The 20,824-nt window shown below is 39.6% G+C and overlaps 3 protein-coding genes and 1 non-coding gene across 5 annotated transcripts; 2 read left to right on the top strand and 2 right to left on the bottom strand.

Moving 5' to 3' along the window:
• mpc2b (mitochondrial pyruvate carrier 2b) lies at positions 1-8,221 on the top strand. Its single transcript, XM_073473304.1, has 5 exons — positions 1-362; positions 3,330-3,370; positions 3,860-3,944; positions 4,394-4,505; positions 7,047-8,221. The coding sequence occupies exons 1-5, from the start codon at positions 269-271 to the stop codon at positions 7,093-7,095; spliced, it is 381 nt and encodes a 126-aa protein (XP_073329405.1). The 5' UTR covers positions 1-268; the 3' UTR covers positions 7,096-8,221.
• Positions 8,222-9,804: 1,583 nt separating this feature from the next.
• Positions 9,805-13,568, bottom strand: rpl24 (ribosomal protein L24). The gene is made up of 6 exons (XM_073473354.1): positions 13,502-13,568; positions 13,300-13,375; positions 12,634-12,744; positions 11,415-11,551; positions 10,261-10,324; positions 9,805-9,935 (listed from the first exon to the last, which is right to left on the bottom strand). The coding sequence occupies exons 1-6, from the start codon at positions 13,504-13,506 to the stop codon at positions 9,855-9,857; spliced, it is 474 nt and encodes a 157-aa protein (XP_073329455.1). The 5' UTR covers positions 13,507-13,568; the 3' UTR covers positions 9,805-9,854.
• Positions 11,908-12,088, bottom strand: LOC141002952 (small nucleolar RNA SNORA23). The gene has a single exon (XR_012179670.1). It is a non-coding gene; the product is annotated as a small nucleolar RNA SNORA23 (small nucleolar RNA).
• cep97 (centrosomal protein 97) lies at positions 12,771-19,965 on the top strand. 2 transcript variants are annotated; one of them, XM_073473351.1, is made up of 11 exons: positions 12,771-12,901; positions 14,924-15,066; positions 15,168-15,326; positions 15,456-15,557; positions 16,133-16,246; positions 16,348-16,514; positions 16,615-16,779; positions 16,910-17,073; positions 17,217-17,868; positions 17,994-18,069; positions 18,820-19,412. In XM_073473351.1, the coding sequence occupies exons 1-11, from the start codon at positions 12,841-12,843 to the stop codon at positions 19,321-19,323; spliced, it is 2,307 nt and encodes a 768-aa protein (XP_073329452.1). In that variant the 5' UTR covers positions 12,771-12,840; the 3' UTR covers positions 19,324-19,412. The 2 variants fall into 2 exon arrangements, with proteins under 2 accessions (XP_073329452.1, XP_073329453.1); XM_073473352.1 differs by lacking the exon at positions 12,771-12,901 and adding an exon at positions 14,062-14,149 and having other exon boundaries at positions 18,820-19,965.
• The last annotated feature ends 859 nt before the right edge of the window (positions 19,966-20,824 follow it).

The raw sequence follows: 20,824 nt of genomic DNA, 5'->3' as shown, positions 1-20,824 counted from the left end.
AGACAGAAGAAGCTACTGACAAGTTAGCGGCGCTAGCATGGTCATAGTGGTGCCGGGGGAAGGTCGACAGTAGGACAGTAGCATCCTCTCTCAGCGTTTAATCGACCTGTCATTCATTTATTTGACAACATCGTGCAAACAGACGAAGGCAAACGGTTTTTAAAAAAATTCTGTGGCGTTAAGAAAGGTCCTTAGCTAGCTAACAGTTTAGCGAGCTAGCTTCAATTTGCGCTCAGTATCTTCACTTTCATCAGAAACATCTACAATCATGGCTGCGTTGAGAGTGTCCTATCACAGGCTTTTGGACAGGATCGAGCACATGCTGCCCGCCAAACTGAGACCTCTGTACAACCACCCGGCAGGTAATTTATCAGATTGTCACCCAGCTTCCTCTGGATGGTCTCTGTAGTGGCGGTAGGTGACTGATGGGGGCTCCCACCAGCTGATGTCGGTGATGTTGGGGCTCCGTCCTGCAGAGGATCAAACAGCAGCTGTCTATTGTTGAAATCTGACCTGTGTGTGAAAGTCGTTGTTGTAATGTGTCAGTGTTGCTCCGGGAGACCCTAATCTGCTGAGATCAGACCAGCTAAGCAGCTCAGCCTGTGAAGAAGAGCTGAGTTTATGACAGGGACGGTTTGAGCCTGTGCGACCTGTAGCCAACAGGTTATAGTGTATAAAGTTCTGGATGTGAGGGGAGTTCAAAGGTATTGCTATAAAAACAACAACAAACAAATGTACCCTTATTATAGTCACTCTTTAACTAGCACGACTGTTCAGTTGTTGTTAGCAAAGTTTTTCCAAACACTAGGTGAGCATCTCTACAGTATGATGTGAAAAATCATTTAAAATAAATACCAATAGTTAAGTCTGAACTTGTATGCACACTATGATGGTGGTTCTATTAATCATGATTGGGCTGCAGGTTAATTTGATTGTTTTGTATATGAAAATGTCAACAAAAGAAAAATGATCATCATAAGTGCTGAAAGCCTCGGGTGACATCTTCAAATGTTGTAGTCCAAAACGCAAAGGTACTCTATTTAAACCAGAGAGAAGCAGCGAACTGTCACTTTAAGAAGCCGAGAAAAGCAAGTATTTTATATTTTTTGCTTGATTTAATGATGAAAAACGAGCAATCGATCATCAAAAATTGCTCCTGAAGAATTTTCGCCGTATCCGACTTACTGTACAAGCTGTAATTATGATGTATAGCGTTCCTAACTGTCTAAATGTTGTAATACAACGTTGAAGTTTTGCCATTACCAGCTACAGTACAAGTTCAGTTAAGCACAGTGTTATTCAACAGCCTACCTTCGTGAAGACATATTTTGTCAACCCACTGATAAAAATGAGGGCAGACTAAATTTAGTAGAAACACTTCCCAGTCTAACACAATTTAACAGCAACACAGAATAGGATTTATCGCATTAGGCTGAATGGTTCTTCAGCAGCACCTTCGACGTGTTTCTCCTGCTCAGTGAGCACACATTCAGCTTTCGTTGACACTGATATTAACTAGAGGGCATGAGATTAAGGAGTCGCTGGCGTCTCTTGGGACACTCTGTCCTTTGTTTTGTCTCAGTAAGGGTACTCTAGCTCTCGATGTCAAGGACAGCTTTCTAAGCAGGTATGAAGGGGCGGCGACTCAAGCCAACTCCCTCAATGGTGATTTGCAGCGACAGAAGTCCTACTTTGTGTTTAGCCTGAGGCGAGGTGAGGTGAGGCAAGACCAGCAGCTTTTTATGGCCCTGCATGTTTTATGTCCCTGTGCTACAGCTAATTAAGTTTAGGTGAGTCTTCTTCCAGTCACTTGGACGCACTGAGGTTTTCAAGTCTCTGTTACACAGATACTCAAGCTTGATTGTCTGGTTTTACATCTGATTGTGCAGCAGGTTACAAAAGCCCGGTATGAAGATGAACCATCTCAATGAAATCAAACCACGTTTATCAGATCAACTGGTGTAACATACGTGAACCATAAAATATATCATAGTTTTCAAGAGCTGGGCCTGTTTATTGATGTTCGGTGGTATGTTATCCCCCTGATGATATTGTGTGTTATTGCCATGCAACATTTTGTTGTCCTAAAGCCGGTATTCTTTACTATAGTGTGAAGGTCACATTAGAGAGGAGTTTAAAGGTATCACCATTAAAAAAAAAGAAAGTGACCCACATCTTACTGACACCATTATCATGTTATATTTTACCAAACATACTGAAAGAAACTTTTAACCGGTCATGAAACCGTCTCAATTCAACACTGATGCCTTTATATGACCACCAATAAGAAGAGTGGAATTTTGTAAATAGTTATTCTTAATGTCTCTCACCAGCTTGGATTCCCACGATAATAACATAATAATGGTGATGATGAATTGGGCTGTCACAGCCTTAGAGAAGAATCTGCTGTGTAGTCTGGTGGTACGGCAGCAGATACTTCTGTATAGAGCCCAATCAATACCTTGATTTTTGGGGCCAATACCTATATTGGGAAGTAAAAAATCCCAGTATTGATTTTATATATAAATATAGGCCAATATGTACACTTTTTTTTGCAATGATCCTTCAAATGTGGTTATCAAACACTTACGACAAAGATATGTTACAGTTTAACAATAAACTTCATTGTCTAAAATGACATCAGTGCACTAAAATGGTAAACTTGCTGGGAATTTAATAATTATAGATTATCCCAAACATCTTTTTCTGCATTATAATTTAGACAGTTTTAATATCAGCTCATATAGAACAACATATACACTGATACTGATTATATCTGTGATAGGCCAATACTGGCAAATAGATATATCAGACAGCAGCAGGACAACTTTAATGTTGGCCTTGCTACCATGCTACATCTTCCTGTTTACTTGTTTTTATGAAAACAAAACATCACTGAAAAATCTTGATGACCTTATCTTCAGCTCAACCAAATTATTATTATCGAACAACTGAATCTGTCGGCTATGTTAGGATTAAATGTATCCCAGGTGTTCGAAAAGTAATGTAACTAAAACAACGTTGACTTTGTCTCTCCATCGTCATATTACAGTTATTTATCCTACATCTATTTCTACAAATAGAGACATTGCCTCATCGATCTGCATCCTGCAAACAGCTGTTTAAAAAGGAAAAAATGGTATTAAAAATACGCTGTGTAAATACATTACACAGATACTCAAGCTTGACTGTAAGGACTTGGGTTTCATTTTTGCACCTATTAGAAAATCGCAGCAGGCACCTTAGTGACCTCAGAGAAACAAAACTGTGAATTTATACCAAATATACATACAGTAAAATTTCACGTTTCCCTTTTCTTTTAATTTCAGGTCCAAAAACAGTTTTCTTCTGGGCCCCCATGTTTAAATGGGTAAGTATTTTCTCACAGTTTAACATGTGTAATGTGTGTAAGGATACTTATACCATATATCTTTCAAACCTTTAAAACAAAACTTTGTCTAAGTGCAACCCCCTTGTCACATGATGCTTATGTCTGTGCGTAGCAGCCAGTTTAATCTGCAATGCATGAGGCTTCCTTCTAACACTTTTTACAGGCGTGAAAAAAAAAAAATAGCCAGCAGTTCACAAAAAGCAAATATGAGATAAAAGGTTTTTTTTTTAAAAAAAAACACAAATTTGTGGAGCAGATATGTGTTTTTCTCTTCCTGTGCTGTTGATTATCTTGCTATCCCTTTTGGGGGTACCAACACTGAGGTTGGGAACCATTGGTATAGACACAAAGGGCTTAACCTGTCATTATTGTGTAATCATCGTCTTATCAATTCAAATAGATCTGTTAGCATGTAGTAAATACAGTGAAAATCCATACCTGGTTTGATGGATCTCTTCTCCTCTGCAGGGTCTGGTTGGAGCTGGTTTGGCTGATATGACTCGACCAGCAGATAAACTCAGTGTGTCCCAGTCTGCAGTACTGACAGCCACAGGTAAGATGAGGGGAAATACATTTCAATGTGAGCTCTATTTGAAGATCATTAAGCTACTGATTGGCATAATGCCTTTAACATACATGTATTTAATCTGATGTAAAATAAGGATTAATGTGGGGAAAATATTATGTTTCTGTTACCTCTTTTATTATTAATTATCAAGTAAATGACATCAGACATCTTCAGACATGTTGGTTTAATGTTTTAGACGCTGTGGCCATGAATTGTGTCACTGGATTGTCTGTCTATCAGTCCAGTGCTCAGAGAGAATCTGACCAATCTGTGCTAAAGGTTGCCTGAGTAATTTGCTTTTGCAACATTGTTTCCTCAAACAAGTCTTATCTGTTACTCTTTTGCCAAAACATAGACTCTGTTCTCACAAGCAACAGTTGGTTCACCATTAGTGTGCATAACCTTCGCTCTCACTGTCGTCCTTCCTCCACCAGGCCTGATCTGGTCCAGATACTCGTTGGTCATCATCCCGAAGAACTGGAACCTGTTTTTGGTCAACTTCTTCCTTGGCAGCGCAGGAGGCTCCCAGCTCTACAGGATCTGGAGGTCTGTGCTTCATTTACAGTTGAATTACTTCACCTAATTATCTCTGTTAGAAACATTTTAATGATCAGGATTAATAATCGGTCCTGACAGGAAGTTGCGAATGCAACAATTAATGTACATTTAACCAATCCCTTTGAATTCTGCACGACCTTGCAATTTTATTCAATCACCACAACTCTACTGCAAATTTGGACTTCTTTAACCAATCATAGCAGTCACCCATGCAAAAAGTGAGCCATACATGTACGTCACCAAACTCATTTCCTTGTTTTTGGTTGTGAAGATGCAGACACGACACACAACATCTCACAAAAGTGACTGTGAAATGGTTAGGTGTAATGTTAGTGCAGTATAAATCAGTAAGTGATAGAGGTGTGCTCAGCAGTTTGTGTGACAGACTTTGTGTGATAAAGAAAATAGTTTAGGAATAAAACATCTAAAATATTATGTTTAAACATGGTGTGGAAGGATTATTCAAAACACCAAGTTGGCTGTGTAATGAAATCAGAGATGGAGAGCGTGTTTGTGTTTTATTTATTGAAAACAATATAAACTACTTTTGCAATTTTCACTGCCCCCCCCAAAAAAAACGCTTTAAAACAGTGCGACATGCATTGCAATTTTATAGAAAATCGGCAAAAATCCCAGAAAGAGCCTGTGAAATCCTGGAGGAACTAAATAATGCAAGATAAGTGCTCAGAAGTTTTCTGTTGACAATGTGTTCCTTATTCATTACTGATTATAACTCATGGCAGCAGGTTTATGTTTGGCTAAGTGCACTACAGCTGATATAGTAAGAGTTTTGGTAAATGTGTAACATACAGTAGGTTTCACATGTGCTTTGTGTCAATAATTGACTGAACTCATTGAAATGTGTTGAAACATTCGCCATAAAGACTAAAAGTCAGTGAATGACTGTGAAGACCTGGAAAAATGAAACAACGCCACATAGGAGACAAATAAACTCGCAGTGAGTGAATGAATGAATGAACATGATCCTTGTTGGACCAAACTGTAGTCGTGGAGACGGCTGCATCAACTGTTCTTCAGTTCAAACACATTTTCTAGATCGATCAATTGTTTGGTATATAAAATGTCAGAAAATAGTAAATAATTTCCATCCAATTTTTTCAGTCCAAAATGATGTCTTGTTTTGTCAGTGGAAAACCCTAAAATATCCAGTTTAATATGATATAATGCAAAAAAAACCAGCCATTTCTGCATGAAAAATTACTTTTACTATAATTATTCGATTATCAAAATAGTTAAGGTTTTTTTTTATGTCAAACTAATTTATTATTTCACTAATCAGTGCAGCTCTACTTTACTTTTCTTGTGTGTACCTAATAAACTGGCAACTAAATGTTTCTCAATCTAGCAAAAAAACAAGTCATGATGAAATGAGATTATCATGCTTTCTGTGATCCTACAGAAATTCTGTGCAAATGTCTGCATTGTTTATGTGTCAACTTCTTTAAATGACAACCTTGCCTGGTAGAAGCCTGATAGAAAATGTTGTATTTTCATTTGTCACTGTAAAGAACACTGTAGCAGCAGAAGATGAACTGAAATTGGAAATATAGATTAAATGAAAACGTGCAGAAGAGGTGACAGCGTTTTACTTAGTATGGAGTTGTGTCTGCAGCCCAACAACCTTCACTTAGAGGCTCTGTCTCAATATTTACACTTGTGGTCTTTAGCACGCAAGTGCAAATTCACACAATGGCTGGCAGTAGGCAAGTTGGAAAAGTACCAACACAGTACACAAAACACACCTGTCAAGTCAAAGTTTACTATAGCCCAACATCACAACGTAGTTCTCAAAGGGCTGTGCATAAAATAAAACCCTAATGAGCATAATATAGAAAAATGTATCAAAGTGAGAAAAACAACAAATCTGAACCAAATCATAAAAACTATTTTTAAAATACTTCAAAGCTGTATTCAGAGCTCCACATGTCCCACGATTCACCACCATCTACTGCTCCACACCAGCAGAGTTTTCGCTGGTACAAATTTGAGGTTAATGTTCCAGATAGATACAGTGTGCTCGATTTTAACTCAACTCAATATAACTCAGTTTCTGAATGTGAATGTTTTTTTTCTATCATCTGATTGGACATTGACACTGTGCAGTCCTTCTTATTTGTTTCAGCAGATCACCTGAGCTTGATTGTGTCATGCAGTGTTTGTATTTGCATCAGTGACAGGACTTCTCTATAAATAATGTCCCAATGAGCTCTGATAAAATTCCACATGGTAACAATCTGAACAGGCACTTGGGCACTGGACTAATCACAGATACTTGAAGTGTTGGTATTGGAGCGGACTTGTAATGTAGAACAACCTGTATTTAGCCTGAGAGATTAAACTCGGGGCAAAATAGTGTACACAGCAGCTGGTTAACCTTAATAAAGAAATGATGAAGATGTTGTGACAGCTAACATGTGTCTCTATCCACTGTGATTAGGACAGCAAATAAAATGCATTTTGTTTAAATTTTAAATCTTAAAAACACTTTATTTTTTTCTTTCCTTATAGGCACAATCAGGATCTGAAGGCAAAGGCTTTGGAGGCTGCAGAGTCCTGAGAGCTTTCCTGTTGCCAACGCTCCACTGCAGTGGACTGAAAAGGAGACTACACACCGGGCACCAACCTGCCCCTTATCATCATCTCCACATCATCCCATGTTGTCTCCATAACATCCATGCCATAACCGTTATTACCACCACATTAAGCCTGTCGTCCCTGTTGGAAACGTGCACTTTTTCTTAAGTTTCAAATTTCCTCAGGGTACAAACAAGAAAATAAATAATGAGAGAACGTTTTTTAACTGTTGTCAACGTGCGCACGCACACACACACACACACACACACACACACACACACACACGCAGACATACACAACACACACACGAGAATTGTGGTCATCAACGCACAAGTACTACTTGTTCGACAAGTTGTGTGATTGTACATTTTTTAATTTAAGTTCATGCTTTATATCTAATGACGTAGAGGAGTTTTGCTTTTTACATCATCATCGATCAGGTGTAGCAATCAGTACCTCATGTAATAATTTCCAAAAACAAAAAAATGTATCTCTTGGAAGTGTGATGGAACAAACGTTTAAGGAATGTTTCCAAATTAAATTAAGAAGGATGTCATCACATTTAACTTATTTATAACATGGTCTCAGTCACAGCATCTGTACCTCAGTGCTTATTAAATCATAATTGATTACCATGTAATGATTCCTTCCATCTTCATGGCTTTAAGTCTTTTAATGTGTGTGCGAACAAATCATAATTTATGAATCACTTCATTAAAAATGTCTCTTGTTGTCAAAAGTGTAAAGAAAGATGCTGTTATTTTAACACAAATACCACATGTTTAACCTGTGCACCTTTTTATTGATTGTTAGCACAGAGTTGACTAGCGAACACTGTTCCTGACATGCTAACAGCTGTTTATTATCCAAAGCTGTTCTTAGAAGGTGTTTTATATTTTTCCTGTGTAAGAATAGTGCTTTCTTTGACTTGTTCCCACTATAATTATTACATTATAATCCCCAGACTATTTAAGCAATAATTGGTGTCATCACTTTTAAAGATTTCTTGATCTGCTGACTGTTTGAACAAATGGCACTTTGAAGGTTCATCATAATGGCTCTGTGGCTATGTAATGGCAATGTATTGCTAATAAACCGTTTAACACCCACAGCTGATTCAAGTATGAACATCTCAGTCTACAAACACAAAGTCACTGAAGCTACAGATGCTAGAGCAGGGGTGTCCAAACTTTTCTCTCGTAAGGCCAAAACTGAAAGTTAAAGGTGGACCACGGGCCAAGCACCTGTTGTATTGTGAAGATGTGAACTGGTTCTATACGGAGGCCCAGAGAGGAAATTTTAAAATACACATCCGGCTGGTCTAAAGCTAATCTAAACTGTTTCTCTCCTGTGTTTGTGACATGTTAAAAATGTTTTTTTCAGTTCCTTAATTGTTTTTTCACTTGCCTCTCAGAGCTTCTGTATTAGGATCCCTGAATTGAAAACAGTTCTCTTAATTGACCGACTTCATGAACAAAAGCTCACTCTGGCCACTGGGTTACTGTTGGTCATGACGAGTCAAGCTGAAAATGAAGGTGATGTTTTTAGTCTGTGTTGACAGGCATGGAGTGTCCTTAGAAAAAGTATTCAGATGTGATTTTGAAATTGTAGGATCCAGTGTTTTTGTAGCTTGACCCAGACAAACAGTGAGGACGTCCTGGCCTCTGGTACCTCTATTGTTTCTATTATCATCCATTATCTAATATTGTCTCTCACATGTCCTACTCTACCACTGTGTGACAGTAAATCACTGGAGTGCCCCTTTCATCAACTGACAAAAGCATCATTGCCAACAACTTTGATTTAATATTTAAAAGTACATTTTCAGGCAAAAATACCAAACATTAACTTCTTCCACTTCCTGATTTGGAGAGATCATGTGCTGTCTTCTATCTTTATCCACCAGTGAAGTGAATGTCTTTCGATTTTAAACTGCTGATAATACATAGAAGCATCTCAGGTGGTCATTTTTCACTATTTCTTTCTTCTGTAAGCTTAACATTTAAGTGAGAAAATAGTCATTTGTTGCAGCCCTAAAGTATATTTAATGTCTGGTGCTGAACATACTTGAGGTGTAGATTCAACACCAATTGTAATGTCAATTTTGAAAGTCAAAGAGTAATGTAGGAGGCTTTGAGCGGCTTCATGTGACTGTTACATGATAGATGTGAGCCACTGTGTTCTCTATAAACAAAGTTAATCTCACTTTTCCACATGACGGCAGCGCTGGTTAAAGGACAAACTTTATCTCCCTCTGCTGCTCACACTGTGCAGAACAGAGCAACAAGTCCCAGTTTAACATTCATCAGCTGAGCATAACTTTTGGCTCATCTTATGAAAAACTGATACTAACACGTTAATCAGAGGCGCATTTCTTACTAAAATAAATAAATACCAAAAACATCCATCTTTGACTCCATTTCTTTTTCTTCAGGACTCACTCTTTTCAGAGTAACAATATTTTTTGCATGTCAGCACACCTTTTTACTGAAGTCTTTATGCATCGGTGTTCCAAATAGTGCAGTGGACGCCAAAGGATTATTCTTAGTAGTAAAAAAAAAATTAAAAAAATCCACAACTGAAAATGCAGGTTAACACACTGTTGGAAGATTACGAGGTATGTTGGCATGGCTTTGATAAGGTTTTGATCTTGCTGCAATATTGTGTTTACAAATGACAAAAATCACACAAATCAGGGTTAACCAAAATTTTTTATTCACAACCAAAATCAGTGAGTCAGATTTAGCGCTTTCCTCCGACGCGGGGGGCGCTAATCTTCATGGGCTTAGCGATCTTGGGTTTCTGTGCAGTCTTGGTAGAGGCCTACAGAGAGAAATGCATATCACCATGTTACAATTTTCAAACAGACGTAGTTCCTTAATGATCCAGTGAATACCGAGTAGCAGGTAGTTGACATGCAAGTACACAAAGCCAAGCTCCTTATAACCTGTAGTCACACTACGGGTTACAAAACCCAGAAGTTTGGCCTTCTGTGATCAGGGTACAACATGTAGTTGTTCTTGCAAATAACAGTCTTAACTATAATAATCCTAAAATGTATACACAATGGAGACTTCCAGATTTGATATTGGTGAAGGGAAGTTACTAAAACAAAAAACACTGTTACTTCAGCACCGTCAGCTCTTACCTTTGCACTTGGAGCAGCAGGCTTCTTGGCTGCCTGCTTCGCCTTCTTGGCCTCCTTGGCAGCTCTGAGAGAATAAAGGAGAAACAATCAGTCAAACTCAACAGGGAGAAAAGTCATGTGGATGAATTTTACATCATCTTTGTGCTTTCATATAATCTGTGACATAAAATTATCTGGAGGGGAAAGTCAAATTAGAAACCACTTAAGGGTAAAATAACCATCCTGTAACGTGTCAACTATTAGAGAAAATGAAATACCGGACAAATCAAAAAAGGTACATCAACACATTGATGAAGGAGTTCCATACAATTCATTACAGCCATAAAAGCAATCCAGCTCATCGATTTTCAAACATTTCTCACAATCTCCTAATACACCTCATTTAAAAAGGGATGGGTACACCTCGATTAAAAACAAAACAAAATTGTCCTAGGATGTACATCAACATATTGCCCATCCTGGACGACAAGTCGGGTCAAAATAAGGCATAGAAATGTTTTTGTTGAAAACTGGTTTATGGCTGGTATTTCCTGGGCCCAATTTTTCTTAATTCTTACACAAATACCAGCAAGGCACTTGAGCTCCCCATCTAGACCACAACTTTGATCGAGCGCAATGTTATGCTGTAGCCAAAATGGCTCAATGTCAGAATGTTTCATTAACCTGGTCAGATTTGCAATATGTACATATAACGGCCCCACATTAACAATGGGAAATTAAATGTAAAGATGCAGTTGTGTTGTGAATATAATTGCTTCTAAATTTCCACTTAATAAACATTGACTAGGCAGATGTATAATTCTTCATATTCACCCATTTTAAATTGTCATCGATGACATTGACAAGTCCTGAAATGCTGCACTCCACAGCATTACACTGGTCTAGAATGAACTGATACCAAGTTGATGTTTTCCAAATTAAAATTTCATAGCGATAATAGATTGCAAGATTTAAATTCATTTGCAAGGCTAGCTGTAGCCTGGCCTGCTACTACTGAGATGGCAACTACAGTTCCACAAGTGCATGATGCCTCTCCTGCCAACACTACAGCCCCTCAAGTTATGAAAGTTATCTGCCTGATTCAAGAACAACCAAAGAACCCATTGTGGAAAAAAAGAAAGGTTCCAAAAATCAATAGATAAACGATGGTTTACCTGATGGCCTGCTCCCTCTGGGCCTTGCGGACCTCGGGCTTCTGGTTTCTCTTGGCCATAATCTCAGCCAGGGAGGCCCCAGTGATGGCCCTCTGGAATTTCACTGCGCGGCGGGTACGCTTCTTAGCCACCTCTTCCTGTTAGAAACACATGATGAAGAGACCAGTTTATTTGTATCCTAATGCCACAATATATCCCTACACACTGTACATGTCAAAATCACTAACATAGCATACAATACAATTCTGTCTTTCACTGTATTACTTTTGCTGGATGTATTTTTCCATCACCGCCAACACAGCAAGTACTTAAACTTTTGTAGACATAATGGTAACTACTCCCATCTAACCTAGCTACAATGATGCATATTACTCGTCAAGTTTCACTTATTAATATTGATCAATTTTACACCTACTGCAGGTGCTGGTATTTTACAAGTGATAGTTATAACAAAATTAGACTATACATAGTATAATTGCAGGTGATAAGTAGTGCATGTAGGAGAATTTGGAGGCTGGCCGATGGTGAGATGTCAATAAAGACGTCAAGGGCCAGTACTATGATCTCCAGTTGTTCTATGGCTGCAGGTGTGGAGTGAGCGCTGCTGCCCAGTCTGCAAAACACAGTCCGGCAACAACACATAACACAGACTTGTACCGTGCACACCATTCACCCGCAGCCAAACTAATGTGTGTGCATTCAATTCAATTAAAAAAACTATTTGTCCCCGAGGGGCAAGTAAAGGAAACAAATATTACACAAAATTTACAAAACCGTACAAATCAACTACTCTACGAGCTAACCGGTCAACAACACGAGCAGCGACCCGGAAGTAGCCTGAGTGGGAACTTGTGTTAAGTAACCTTAATTTAAGTACAGTCTATCCATAAACATGGTTTGTGAATCCCAAAACAATTCCTCATGTGTTACACACTATAATGGCATGTTGGCAGTGCATTTACATGAGGTAAATTCCTAAAAACAATTGCATTGGACAAGTTCAGTACAATCATGGTGGTTTTTCCATTTTGACAGCTGCACTGAACATTGATGGGCAAATTTGCCATCAGCCAAATGTCTGCACGACACAATTACTGCCAAATCACCAAATACTACTTTTAAAGCAGTACTGACTGTAAGACCCATTTGTGTGTAAATTTCATCTTACAAAGACAACACCTAGTTGCTAAAAAACACACACATACAGCCCGTTACTTACAGACTGGCCCTTCTTGTGCTTGCGTCTGTACAGCACAGTCCAGTTGATCTGTCGAGGGTTCCTCTTGGCCAGGAAGGCAGACTCACACTTGGCGTTCAGGAACTGGAACACCTTAATGAAGACAAGAAAATGAGTGAGTCCAAAATCACTGCTTTGATTTAACAAATCAAGAAAGCCTATTCAAAAGACGCTCACCAAATTACTCTAATGTGCAGTCATTTTAGATTTCAGACACTTATGGGTCAACATTCTGCAACATCACTCACAGGTGGGTTTATGCACTTAGAAGAGGTGACACATTGTGTTATAGATTGGTAGAAAGTAGAGAACATCAGATTTTGTTAACATTACTGAGTTTCACGGGAGTTGGGAAAAAAATAACACTAGAAGAAAGTGACAGTGAAACGAAAAGGCCATGCACTAATGGAAATATAATCTTGTTTAGGTGCCACACTGTGAAGCTACGAGTTCATGCTAGCAGCTAACGATAGCAAGTCTCACAGGACCAGACTGGGCCTATTCCAGAGACTGTTATGTTACCAATAACACCTATACTAGGGGACAAGTAAAGTTAACACAAATTCAAATACACAGCCTGGTATATTGTGCTTCACAACGTATATACAGACATAGCAGCTGGAAACCGGTGTCGGCTGGAATGGTTACCTTTCCGTCTATCCTGGCGTATCGGCGGCCATGGCCGGGGTATATTTTATACCCGCTGAAACTGCACAACTCGACCCTGAAAACGACAAATATAAGGCATCACTAAGAGAACAGGTTACATATGTATTCATAATGTAGATAACATCGTTATAATGTTTATTAAAGTGTTGAGATGGCATTTGATAGTATTCCGTTCACTCACTTCATGATGGCTACGAGAGGGCACAAAACCGGAAAGAAAGATGACGGATGCGGAAACTGAACTGGTAGACGACAACCCGACATTTATCAACTAATAAACATTGAATATTTTTCGGTCAGTTAACGTTATTGTTAATGCTTTATGGGTAACATACGCGTATAAATTAGTTTTGCTTTAGTAAACAAGTATTTTAATCTAATTAATACTTTGGACAGTCATCACAATAATGATGTCACAATATGACGGTTGCCTAGCAAGCGTAACAGCAGGCGGCCAAGCAATAATTTCTGGCTAAATAATAGGATAATAAAGAGGCAAATAGAGGATATTATAAATACAAAAATAGCTAACATAATTTCTTGGCCGTTTTGTCGCTAACATTATTACATAGCTTTTTACTACAACCTGGTTGGTGATAGGAAACGACGTGAATTGAAGTCTTTTGAAGACACAAAGCGCCTCTCCTCAATGAGCGGGACGGCCTGGTTAAACTACATTTCCCACAACCTCCTTTCTTAGCGGTTTGACAAGCGGCAGGCGCTACTTGTCTTTCACACTACAGTCTGCAGCTAAGTTGTTAGCGAACGGTAGGTGCTGTCTGAGGCGACAGGATGGGTGTATCAGATTTACAATTTGATACAAATGCTGGTAAGTGGCTCGGTGTTTGTTTGTTTTTTGTCAGACAGAGTGATTTTTTCTTAACGGTAGCGAGTGTGTGTATTAGTTACCAGCTAACGTTAGCTTGCCTGCATCACACCAGATTACTGCAGTTAGCTAACATCTCCCACATAAAGTGTGTCAGAGGATGGAGATCGTAACATCATGTGTTACTTAACTGGCGTCAGCCCACCAAACCAGCTCATCTTGAGTAGCGTTAATGTCCTGCAGAGGAAGAGGCAAATCGTAGAGAAGTATTTATACATTTGGCATTATTTTGTTTATTTCTTCCTCTGTAGTCCTCATTTGATAGTCAGCTTTTGTTCTCTCGGATGTCATAATGATTTTGTCACCGGGCACATATTAAAGTGTTATTCCCCAGAAGTAGCTCTACCTACAGTACAACATTGAGTACCGGTGTGTGGCTACTCAGGCCATCCACAAAGTTGGCCATTTCCAATATGCAACTATGTACCATTATTTATTAGCCCGGTGAATGCCCTCTATGACCCCAGTTTATAACACATATGTTCCATCAAATATTTGAAGACTCAAGCAGCGTAAATCGAGATAACTCTGATCACAGCAAACTGGACTTAATCTGTAAAATAAGTAGTGTGTCTGCCCCCGGCTTTACTGCAAGTGAGACGTTATACTGTTTGTATGCTTGGCTGCTTTGAGATCTTGTGTGTCATGTAGCCATAGTGATGACAGTTGTTGTAGTTTTCCAGTGTGTTTAATCTCCACTGTCTTTACTCCTACAAGGACCTGTGGTGGATTTTTCAGCCCGGGGTATGCAAAAGCTGGATCCTAGTTTCATGTGCTCCGATGACACACACACTCTCATCCTGGACCGTAACCACATCATGAAACTGGACCATCTGGAAAGGAGCCCAGGCCTTCAGCAGGTAATTTGCTCAGTTTTCACCCTTTACTTACAGGATCATAGCATAGTGTGTTGGTGCTTTTTCATTCCTTTAGATAAATCTTTTGTCTTTTTCCCTTTTAGCTTTCTGTAGCCAGTAACCGTCTAGTGAGAATGATGGGTGTGTCTCGGCTAACAGAGTTGAGAGTCCTCAATCTTCCCAACAACAGTATTGGATACATCGAGGGGCTAAGAGATCTGCCACATCTGGAATGGCTCAACCTGTCTGGGAACAATATTAAGGTGAGGAGAGAATAGGTAAATCATCAAAAAAGTCATTTATTCACATGAATGTCATTGCAAAGATGAAGCCATTCAGTTTTCATGTGTTTATAGTTGCATGTTTAACTGACTGTACACTCTTTGAAACAGGTCATTGAGCAACTCAACAACTGCGTGTCCCTTCAACACCTGGATCTGTCTGACAATAACATATCTACCATTGGTGATCTGACTAAACTAGTGGCATTAAAGGTAAGTTCTGGAGCCTCTGAGGTACAGTAGTGCAGTAGTGCTGGGCATATTTTTAAAAATCTTCCCAAAAGTAGTTCATAAATGTTAGGAATAGGCGACAAAATTGAACATCACAATATCTTTGACTAAATAGACCCTACTTTAATATCAATATTGCAACAATATTGTAGGGGTGACTTTTGGTACTTTCGCAAAATATTAACACAATGAGATTTCTGATCAATAATCATCAGTGATGTGGATATAATGACTAAGTGGGTAAACACAATAAGAACAAGTAGAAGTCTGTTAAGTTCAGAAAATGTCAACACTTTACTGTAATGCAGCCTTTTAAAACCACGAAAAACAGTACTTGCGCCATATCACGATATAACGTTATCTAAAATCTAAGACAATACATACTCTCATGTCATAATAACAATATATATATATATATATATATATATATATTGTTGTTATTTTATATATATATATATATATATATATATATCGTATATATTTCCCACCTCTACTGTACAGTTATAGTGTCGGTTTTCTTTTCTGTATCTTTCCTTAACTTTCTGTCCTTTTTGCAGACACTTTTGCTCCATGGGAACAGCATTACAACACTCCGCACTGTTCCTGCTCACCTACCTGCCCATTTATCCATCCTCTCCCTGGCAGAAAATGAGATAAGAGATCTTAATGAAGTAATTATCTTTCCCCCTAATTAATAAAGCACCACTTATCACCATATAAGTTATGTAGAGGCTAATTATTATTGACTGACCTTCCTCTGATTATTTCATAGGCGTCGTACTTGGCACCTCTCCACGACCTGGAGCAGCTCTCTATTATGAGCAATCCTTGTGTTATGGTGACCCCCTCATTGCCAGGTTTTGATTATCGACCATATATCATGAGTTGGTGCCTGAGCCTGAAGGTCCTTGATGGTTATGTGGTGTCACAGAAAGAAGGGTATGTACATTCCTGTGCTGTTTGGAGCCAAGATTAATAAAGGAATATTTTCCAAATGTTTGAATATTTTATTTATCGTGTATTATTGTCATAATTACAGTCTCAAAGCAGAGTGGCTCTACAGTCAAGGAAAAGGACGTTCATATCGACCTGGTCAGCATGTTCAGCTGGTTCAGTACCTGGCCACTGTTTGCCCTCTGACGTCATCACCAGCTCTGGAGACGGCAGAAGACGCCAAACTTGAGAAGATCCTCAATAAGCAGAGGTATGAGTGTGAATTTTAAACAACATCCCTTACTCACTTCAAGGCCATGATAACCTCGCCATAAATCCCTCCTCATGGAACATATTTACTTGAATGACCTCATGTTTGCACTGACATTTTTGTCTCACAGGTTTCACCAAAGACAGCTGTTAGAGGAGACCCGAGGAGGCTGTCACAGTCCTCCTCGTCCAACTCAACTTGATGTGGAGAGCCAAAGTCCACAGGGGGGAGCCAGAGACGTGAATAAAATCACTGCATCTGCACCAGCCACTGCTCCGGCAGTCCAGGAGACGGGTAAGAGGACTGCTTCGTCATTCTGTGGGGCTGTTCAAGCGGACATCATGTGTTTGTTTTTATTGTTTCTCTCTACAAGTAGCTGTGATGCAGTGCTTTCTTTTTCAAAATTGTAACTGTTTGGTGTGTCTACTTTTGCACAGAGCCAGTCAGGCAGTTTAATACCTGGATGAGCTCTGATTCCTCCCACCCATCATTGCCGGTTGTTCGCAGCCCAAGGCCAGGAGAGGAGCACATGTATTTGGAGGATGTGCAGACAGATGAGGACAAACTCAACGGCAGTATGCTCTCCTCAGCATCCACCTTTCTCCCCTTCATGTCTGATCTGGAGCCACAGGCAACTCACTCTGACAGTGAAGACGAGACAGAGACATTTGAACCCGATTCCCTGGCTCCAAAGCGGCCAGCACAGCACAAAAAGCACAACACAAACAAGACACATCATTCTCCCCCAGTGGATAAGCAAGAGAGGGGTCCTGAAGAGGAAGCTATTTCTGGTGCAGCCACAACAGCTGGATCTCTGGAGGTCAGAGTTAGCACACCACAAAATGATCTGGAAACGTTGTCTGACTCTGGTAAAGCAGAGATGAAAGAAGCCCCCAAGCAGGAAGAAGTTGGGATGTGTTCCAGTAAACCAATTTTAATGGAAGCAGACAAGGCAGCGGTTAAAATACAGTCATGGTGGAGGGGACAGCACACACGCTGTTGTCACCCCATGGCCAGAGAGGTGCGCAGTGAGATACGTCTGCGCAGGATGCAAGAACACATACTCTTCCTGAATGAAAGGTTTGACAGGTAACTCAATGACCATCAGCGTTGTTTTCTATTTTACCTATCATATGATAATGGGTATTACATATGGTTGTGGATATTTATAAAGATTCAAAATATTAATGGTTTAAAATGGGATTTGTTTGCAGGATGCAGCAGCAGTATGAAGAAGAGAGGTTACAAAGGCTGGTTCAGGAGGAAGCTGTTAAGTTTCTGTGGAAAGAGGTCAGTGTTAGAAGTTGTCATTTATCATTACCACACATTCACCACAGCTCAGTCATTAGTTATGGGTATAATGTTGGTCTCCCTCACCAAACACGAGTCTACAGACATGCATGAGTCTCTGTGAGGCTGTACTTAGCTAAATGCTAACATGGCAATATCTCCACAATGACGATATCAACTTGCTTATGTTTAGCAGGAATATCTTTTTACTATGATGACCATCTTAGGTGAGCATGCTACATTTGCTTATTAGTACTAAACTCAATGTACAACTGAGGCTCATGGACATGTAAGTTTTGCCGGTATTTCGTCAGAAAGCAGAGTATGACACAAAATTTAAAAACTGACCTTGATGCTAGAGGAAATGTTAGGACATCATAAGTTATTACAGTTAGTCCAGAGGGGGGCACACTTGTGGGTACCAAATTCCATGGCAATCCACCCAATAGTTGAGACTTTTCACTCAAATTCACACAACCTCATGATGGTGCTAGAAGAAAAGTCAAATGAACCATATTAAGATTTATCCTCTGAGGATCATGAATGTCTGTAAGTTTTGTAATGTTTCATGGCACACTTGGAGCAAGTATTGGGACAACTGCCAGCCCAACAGACTTACATTGCCATTCCTTAGGCTGCTAGCATGGTTAAAAATGGCTCAGATTGTCGGAGTGACTTTTTTTTTTTTTTTTTTTAGTGATTTACATGCTGCCTAATTAGTTTGACACTTTCCCTGTGGTCTCCTCGTAGCTCCAGTCAATGCAGCAGTGGAAACAATCTGTGGAGCAGCAGCTGGCCTGCATTACTCGGGCTGCCGCCCCTCCTCAGATCTCAGCTCCCGGATTATGTGCAGCCGCCCCGCCTGTTGCATCCAGCACGACAAACCCACCCAGTACAGACGTGTCTTTCCCAGACTCCGGCTTCCAGTCAACAAGTGATCAGCAGGCAGCGCAGGAGGACAGCTTCTTGAGCAGCGGGACAGCAGACTCTCTAAAGACGGTACGAGCACTGAGCCCTGTTCGTATTGATGGCGTGGACAGCGCAGACTGCAGCCTGTTGGAGCAGTACCTCTCTTCTGTGCAGCAGAGGGAGGAGGAGGCTGAGGAGGTGATCAGTGACAGAACAGAAACACCACAACCCTCCTCACCAGCATCACCCAGCAAAACAGCACAGTCCAACTCCCCCCAGCAGAAGGCAGCGGACAACCAATCAGAAGTGCAAAGAACGGAGGAAACCACTCCTGGCCCTGTTTGAGAGTCTAGACCTCAGAGACTGTTGATCTGTACAGAACTACTGAGTACATATGAATTAGCACAGTTTATGGGATTAAGATGCATTGCTCCCTCTAGAGTCTTCGTGCTTGTCTGACAGAGGCACTCATCTTGACTGCTGACCTAGATCTCAAATTGCAGTGCCCTTAGCTTCCTTTGTTTATTAAGACTGAACCTAAGACAAGCTTGAAAACAATACTTAACTGTGAATGTACCTCAAGCTTTTTTTATACTTAACTACTCAGATCTGTTCCGTTATTCACTGGACACGTTCCTCTCTGTGTAAAGACAATGATTGTGATGTAGCTTCAGAAGGTATACATAACAAAAGCAATCACTCTACTCTCTACTGAAGTCCTGGTTATAACATATTCTCTTTATCAGTAGCCACTAATACATTAAATACATGGTATAAACTACTGTTAATCAGCATAGAAGTTGATATGTTTAGCGTAGTGCACTTGTAACCTCTGATATATACTCCATGAAACAACAAACATACTATCTGTTATCTCATACAGTCTCAATAGCTGAACTCTTTTTTTTATCAACTTTAGATCACATCACCGGGAAATGTTGTAGCATCTTATCTTCTTAAAAAGTGTAAATAAATCTGCAATTATTATTTTCTAGTTATTGTTATTTGGATTCATCATTTATCAAAGTAATCAATGAATCCTGATGAGTGTAAAAGATAACAAATTTCCATTAGAACAAGTGATGTCTTAATTAGGCCCACTGGCAGTGGACACACCTGTTTTCAATCTATATCCATGAGAGTGAGAGTAAGCGATCCCACCCATCATTTAGGGTATTGATTACAGCTGTGGTGTTTACCCTGTAACAAGTCACACTGTCTCATAAGTAAAGAAGGCATATTGCTGAAAAAGATTAATTTTCTGTCACTAAAGTAATTTGTTAATGGAAAATGTGTTTCAGCACAATAGAGTCATAACTGGAGGAACATTTAGGTAGGTATGGTGTGGCCTAATTAATATTCATGAGATATCGCCAAGTCATCTAATAAATGACTAACAAATGTGTTTAGTATGTTAAGGAAAAGCACATCAGAATTTTTTCTGTTAGAGATGAAAAGGCAAAACTTAATACGGAAACTATCAAGATGTGGCTCCATATGACAAAATCTAAAAAAAATTGATCTCACATTTTCTTCATACATTCATAATCCATTCCTTAATGGTGCATTACGTAAGAATTGGCTACCTGGTGAATTGATTTTCAAAACAACAGCGGGGTCATCATATCACCAGAGTAATCGCCACTTGCTGCTAACTCTAGCTGCCATTAGCAAGTTAGCTCAGTTAGCCATGCAGCTAGCAGTCCGTGTGATGAGTGTGGTGCTTACACCACTAGCACGGGACCAGTTTAGAACTGGGAAAGGCCGGGCTAGCTGGTTAGCATGCTCACTTCCATAGATATCTCCTTAATAATACCAATGCATCACAGAACTGTAATTTCTTCAC

The sequence above is a fragment of the Pagrus major genome, chromosome 9 (genome assembly GCF_040436345.1).
Source record: "Pagrus major chromosome 9, Pma_NU_1.0".
Classification (NCBI taxonomy): Eukaryota; Metazoa; Chordata; class Actinopteri; order Spariformes; family Sparidae; genus Pagrus; species Pagrus major.
Note: the sequence above shows the minus strand (reverse complement) of the source record. Positions and strands in the feature narration are given on the sequence as shown.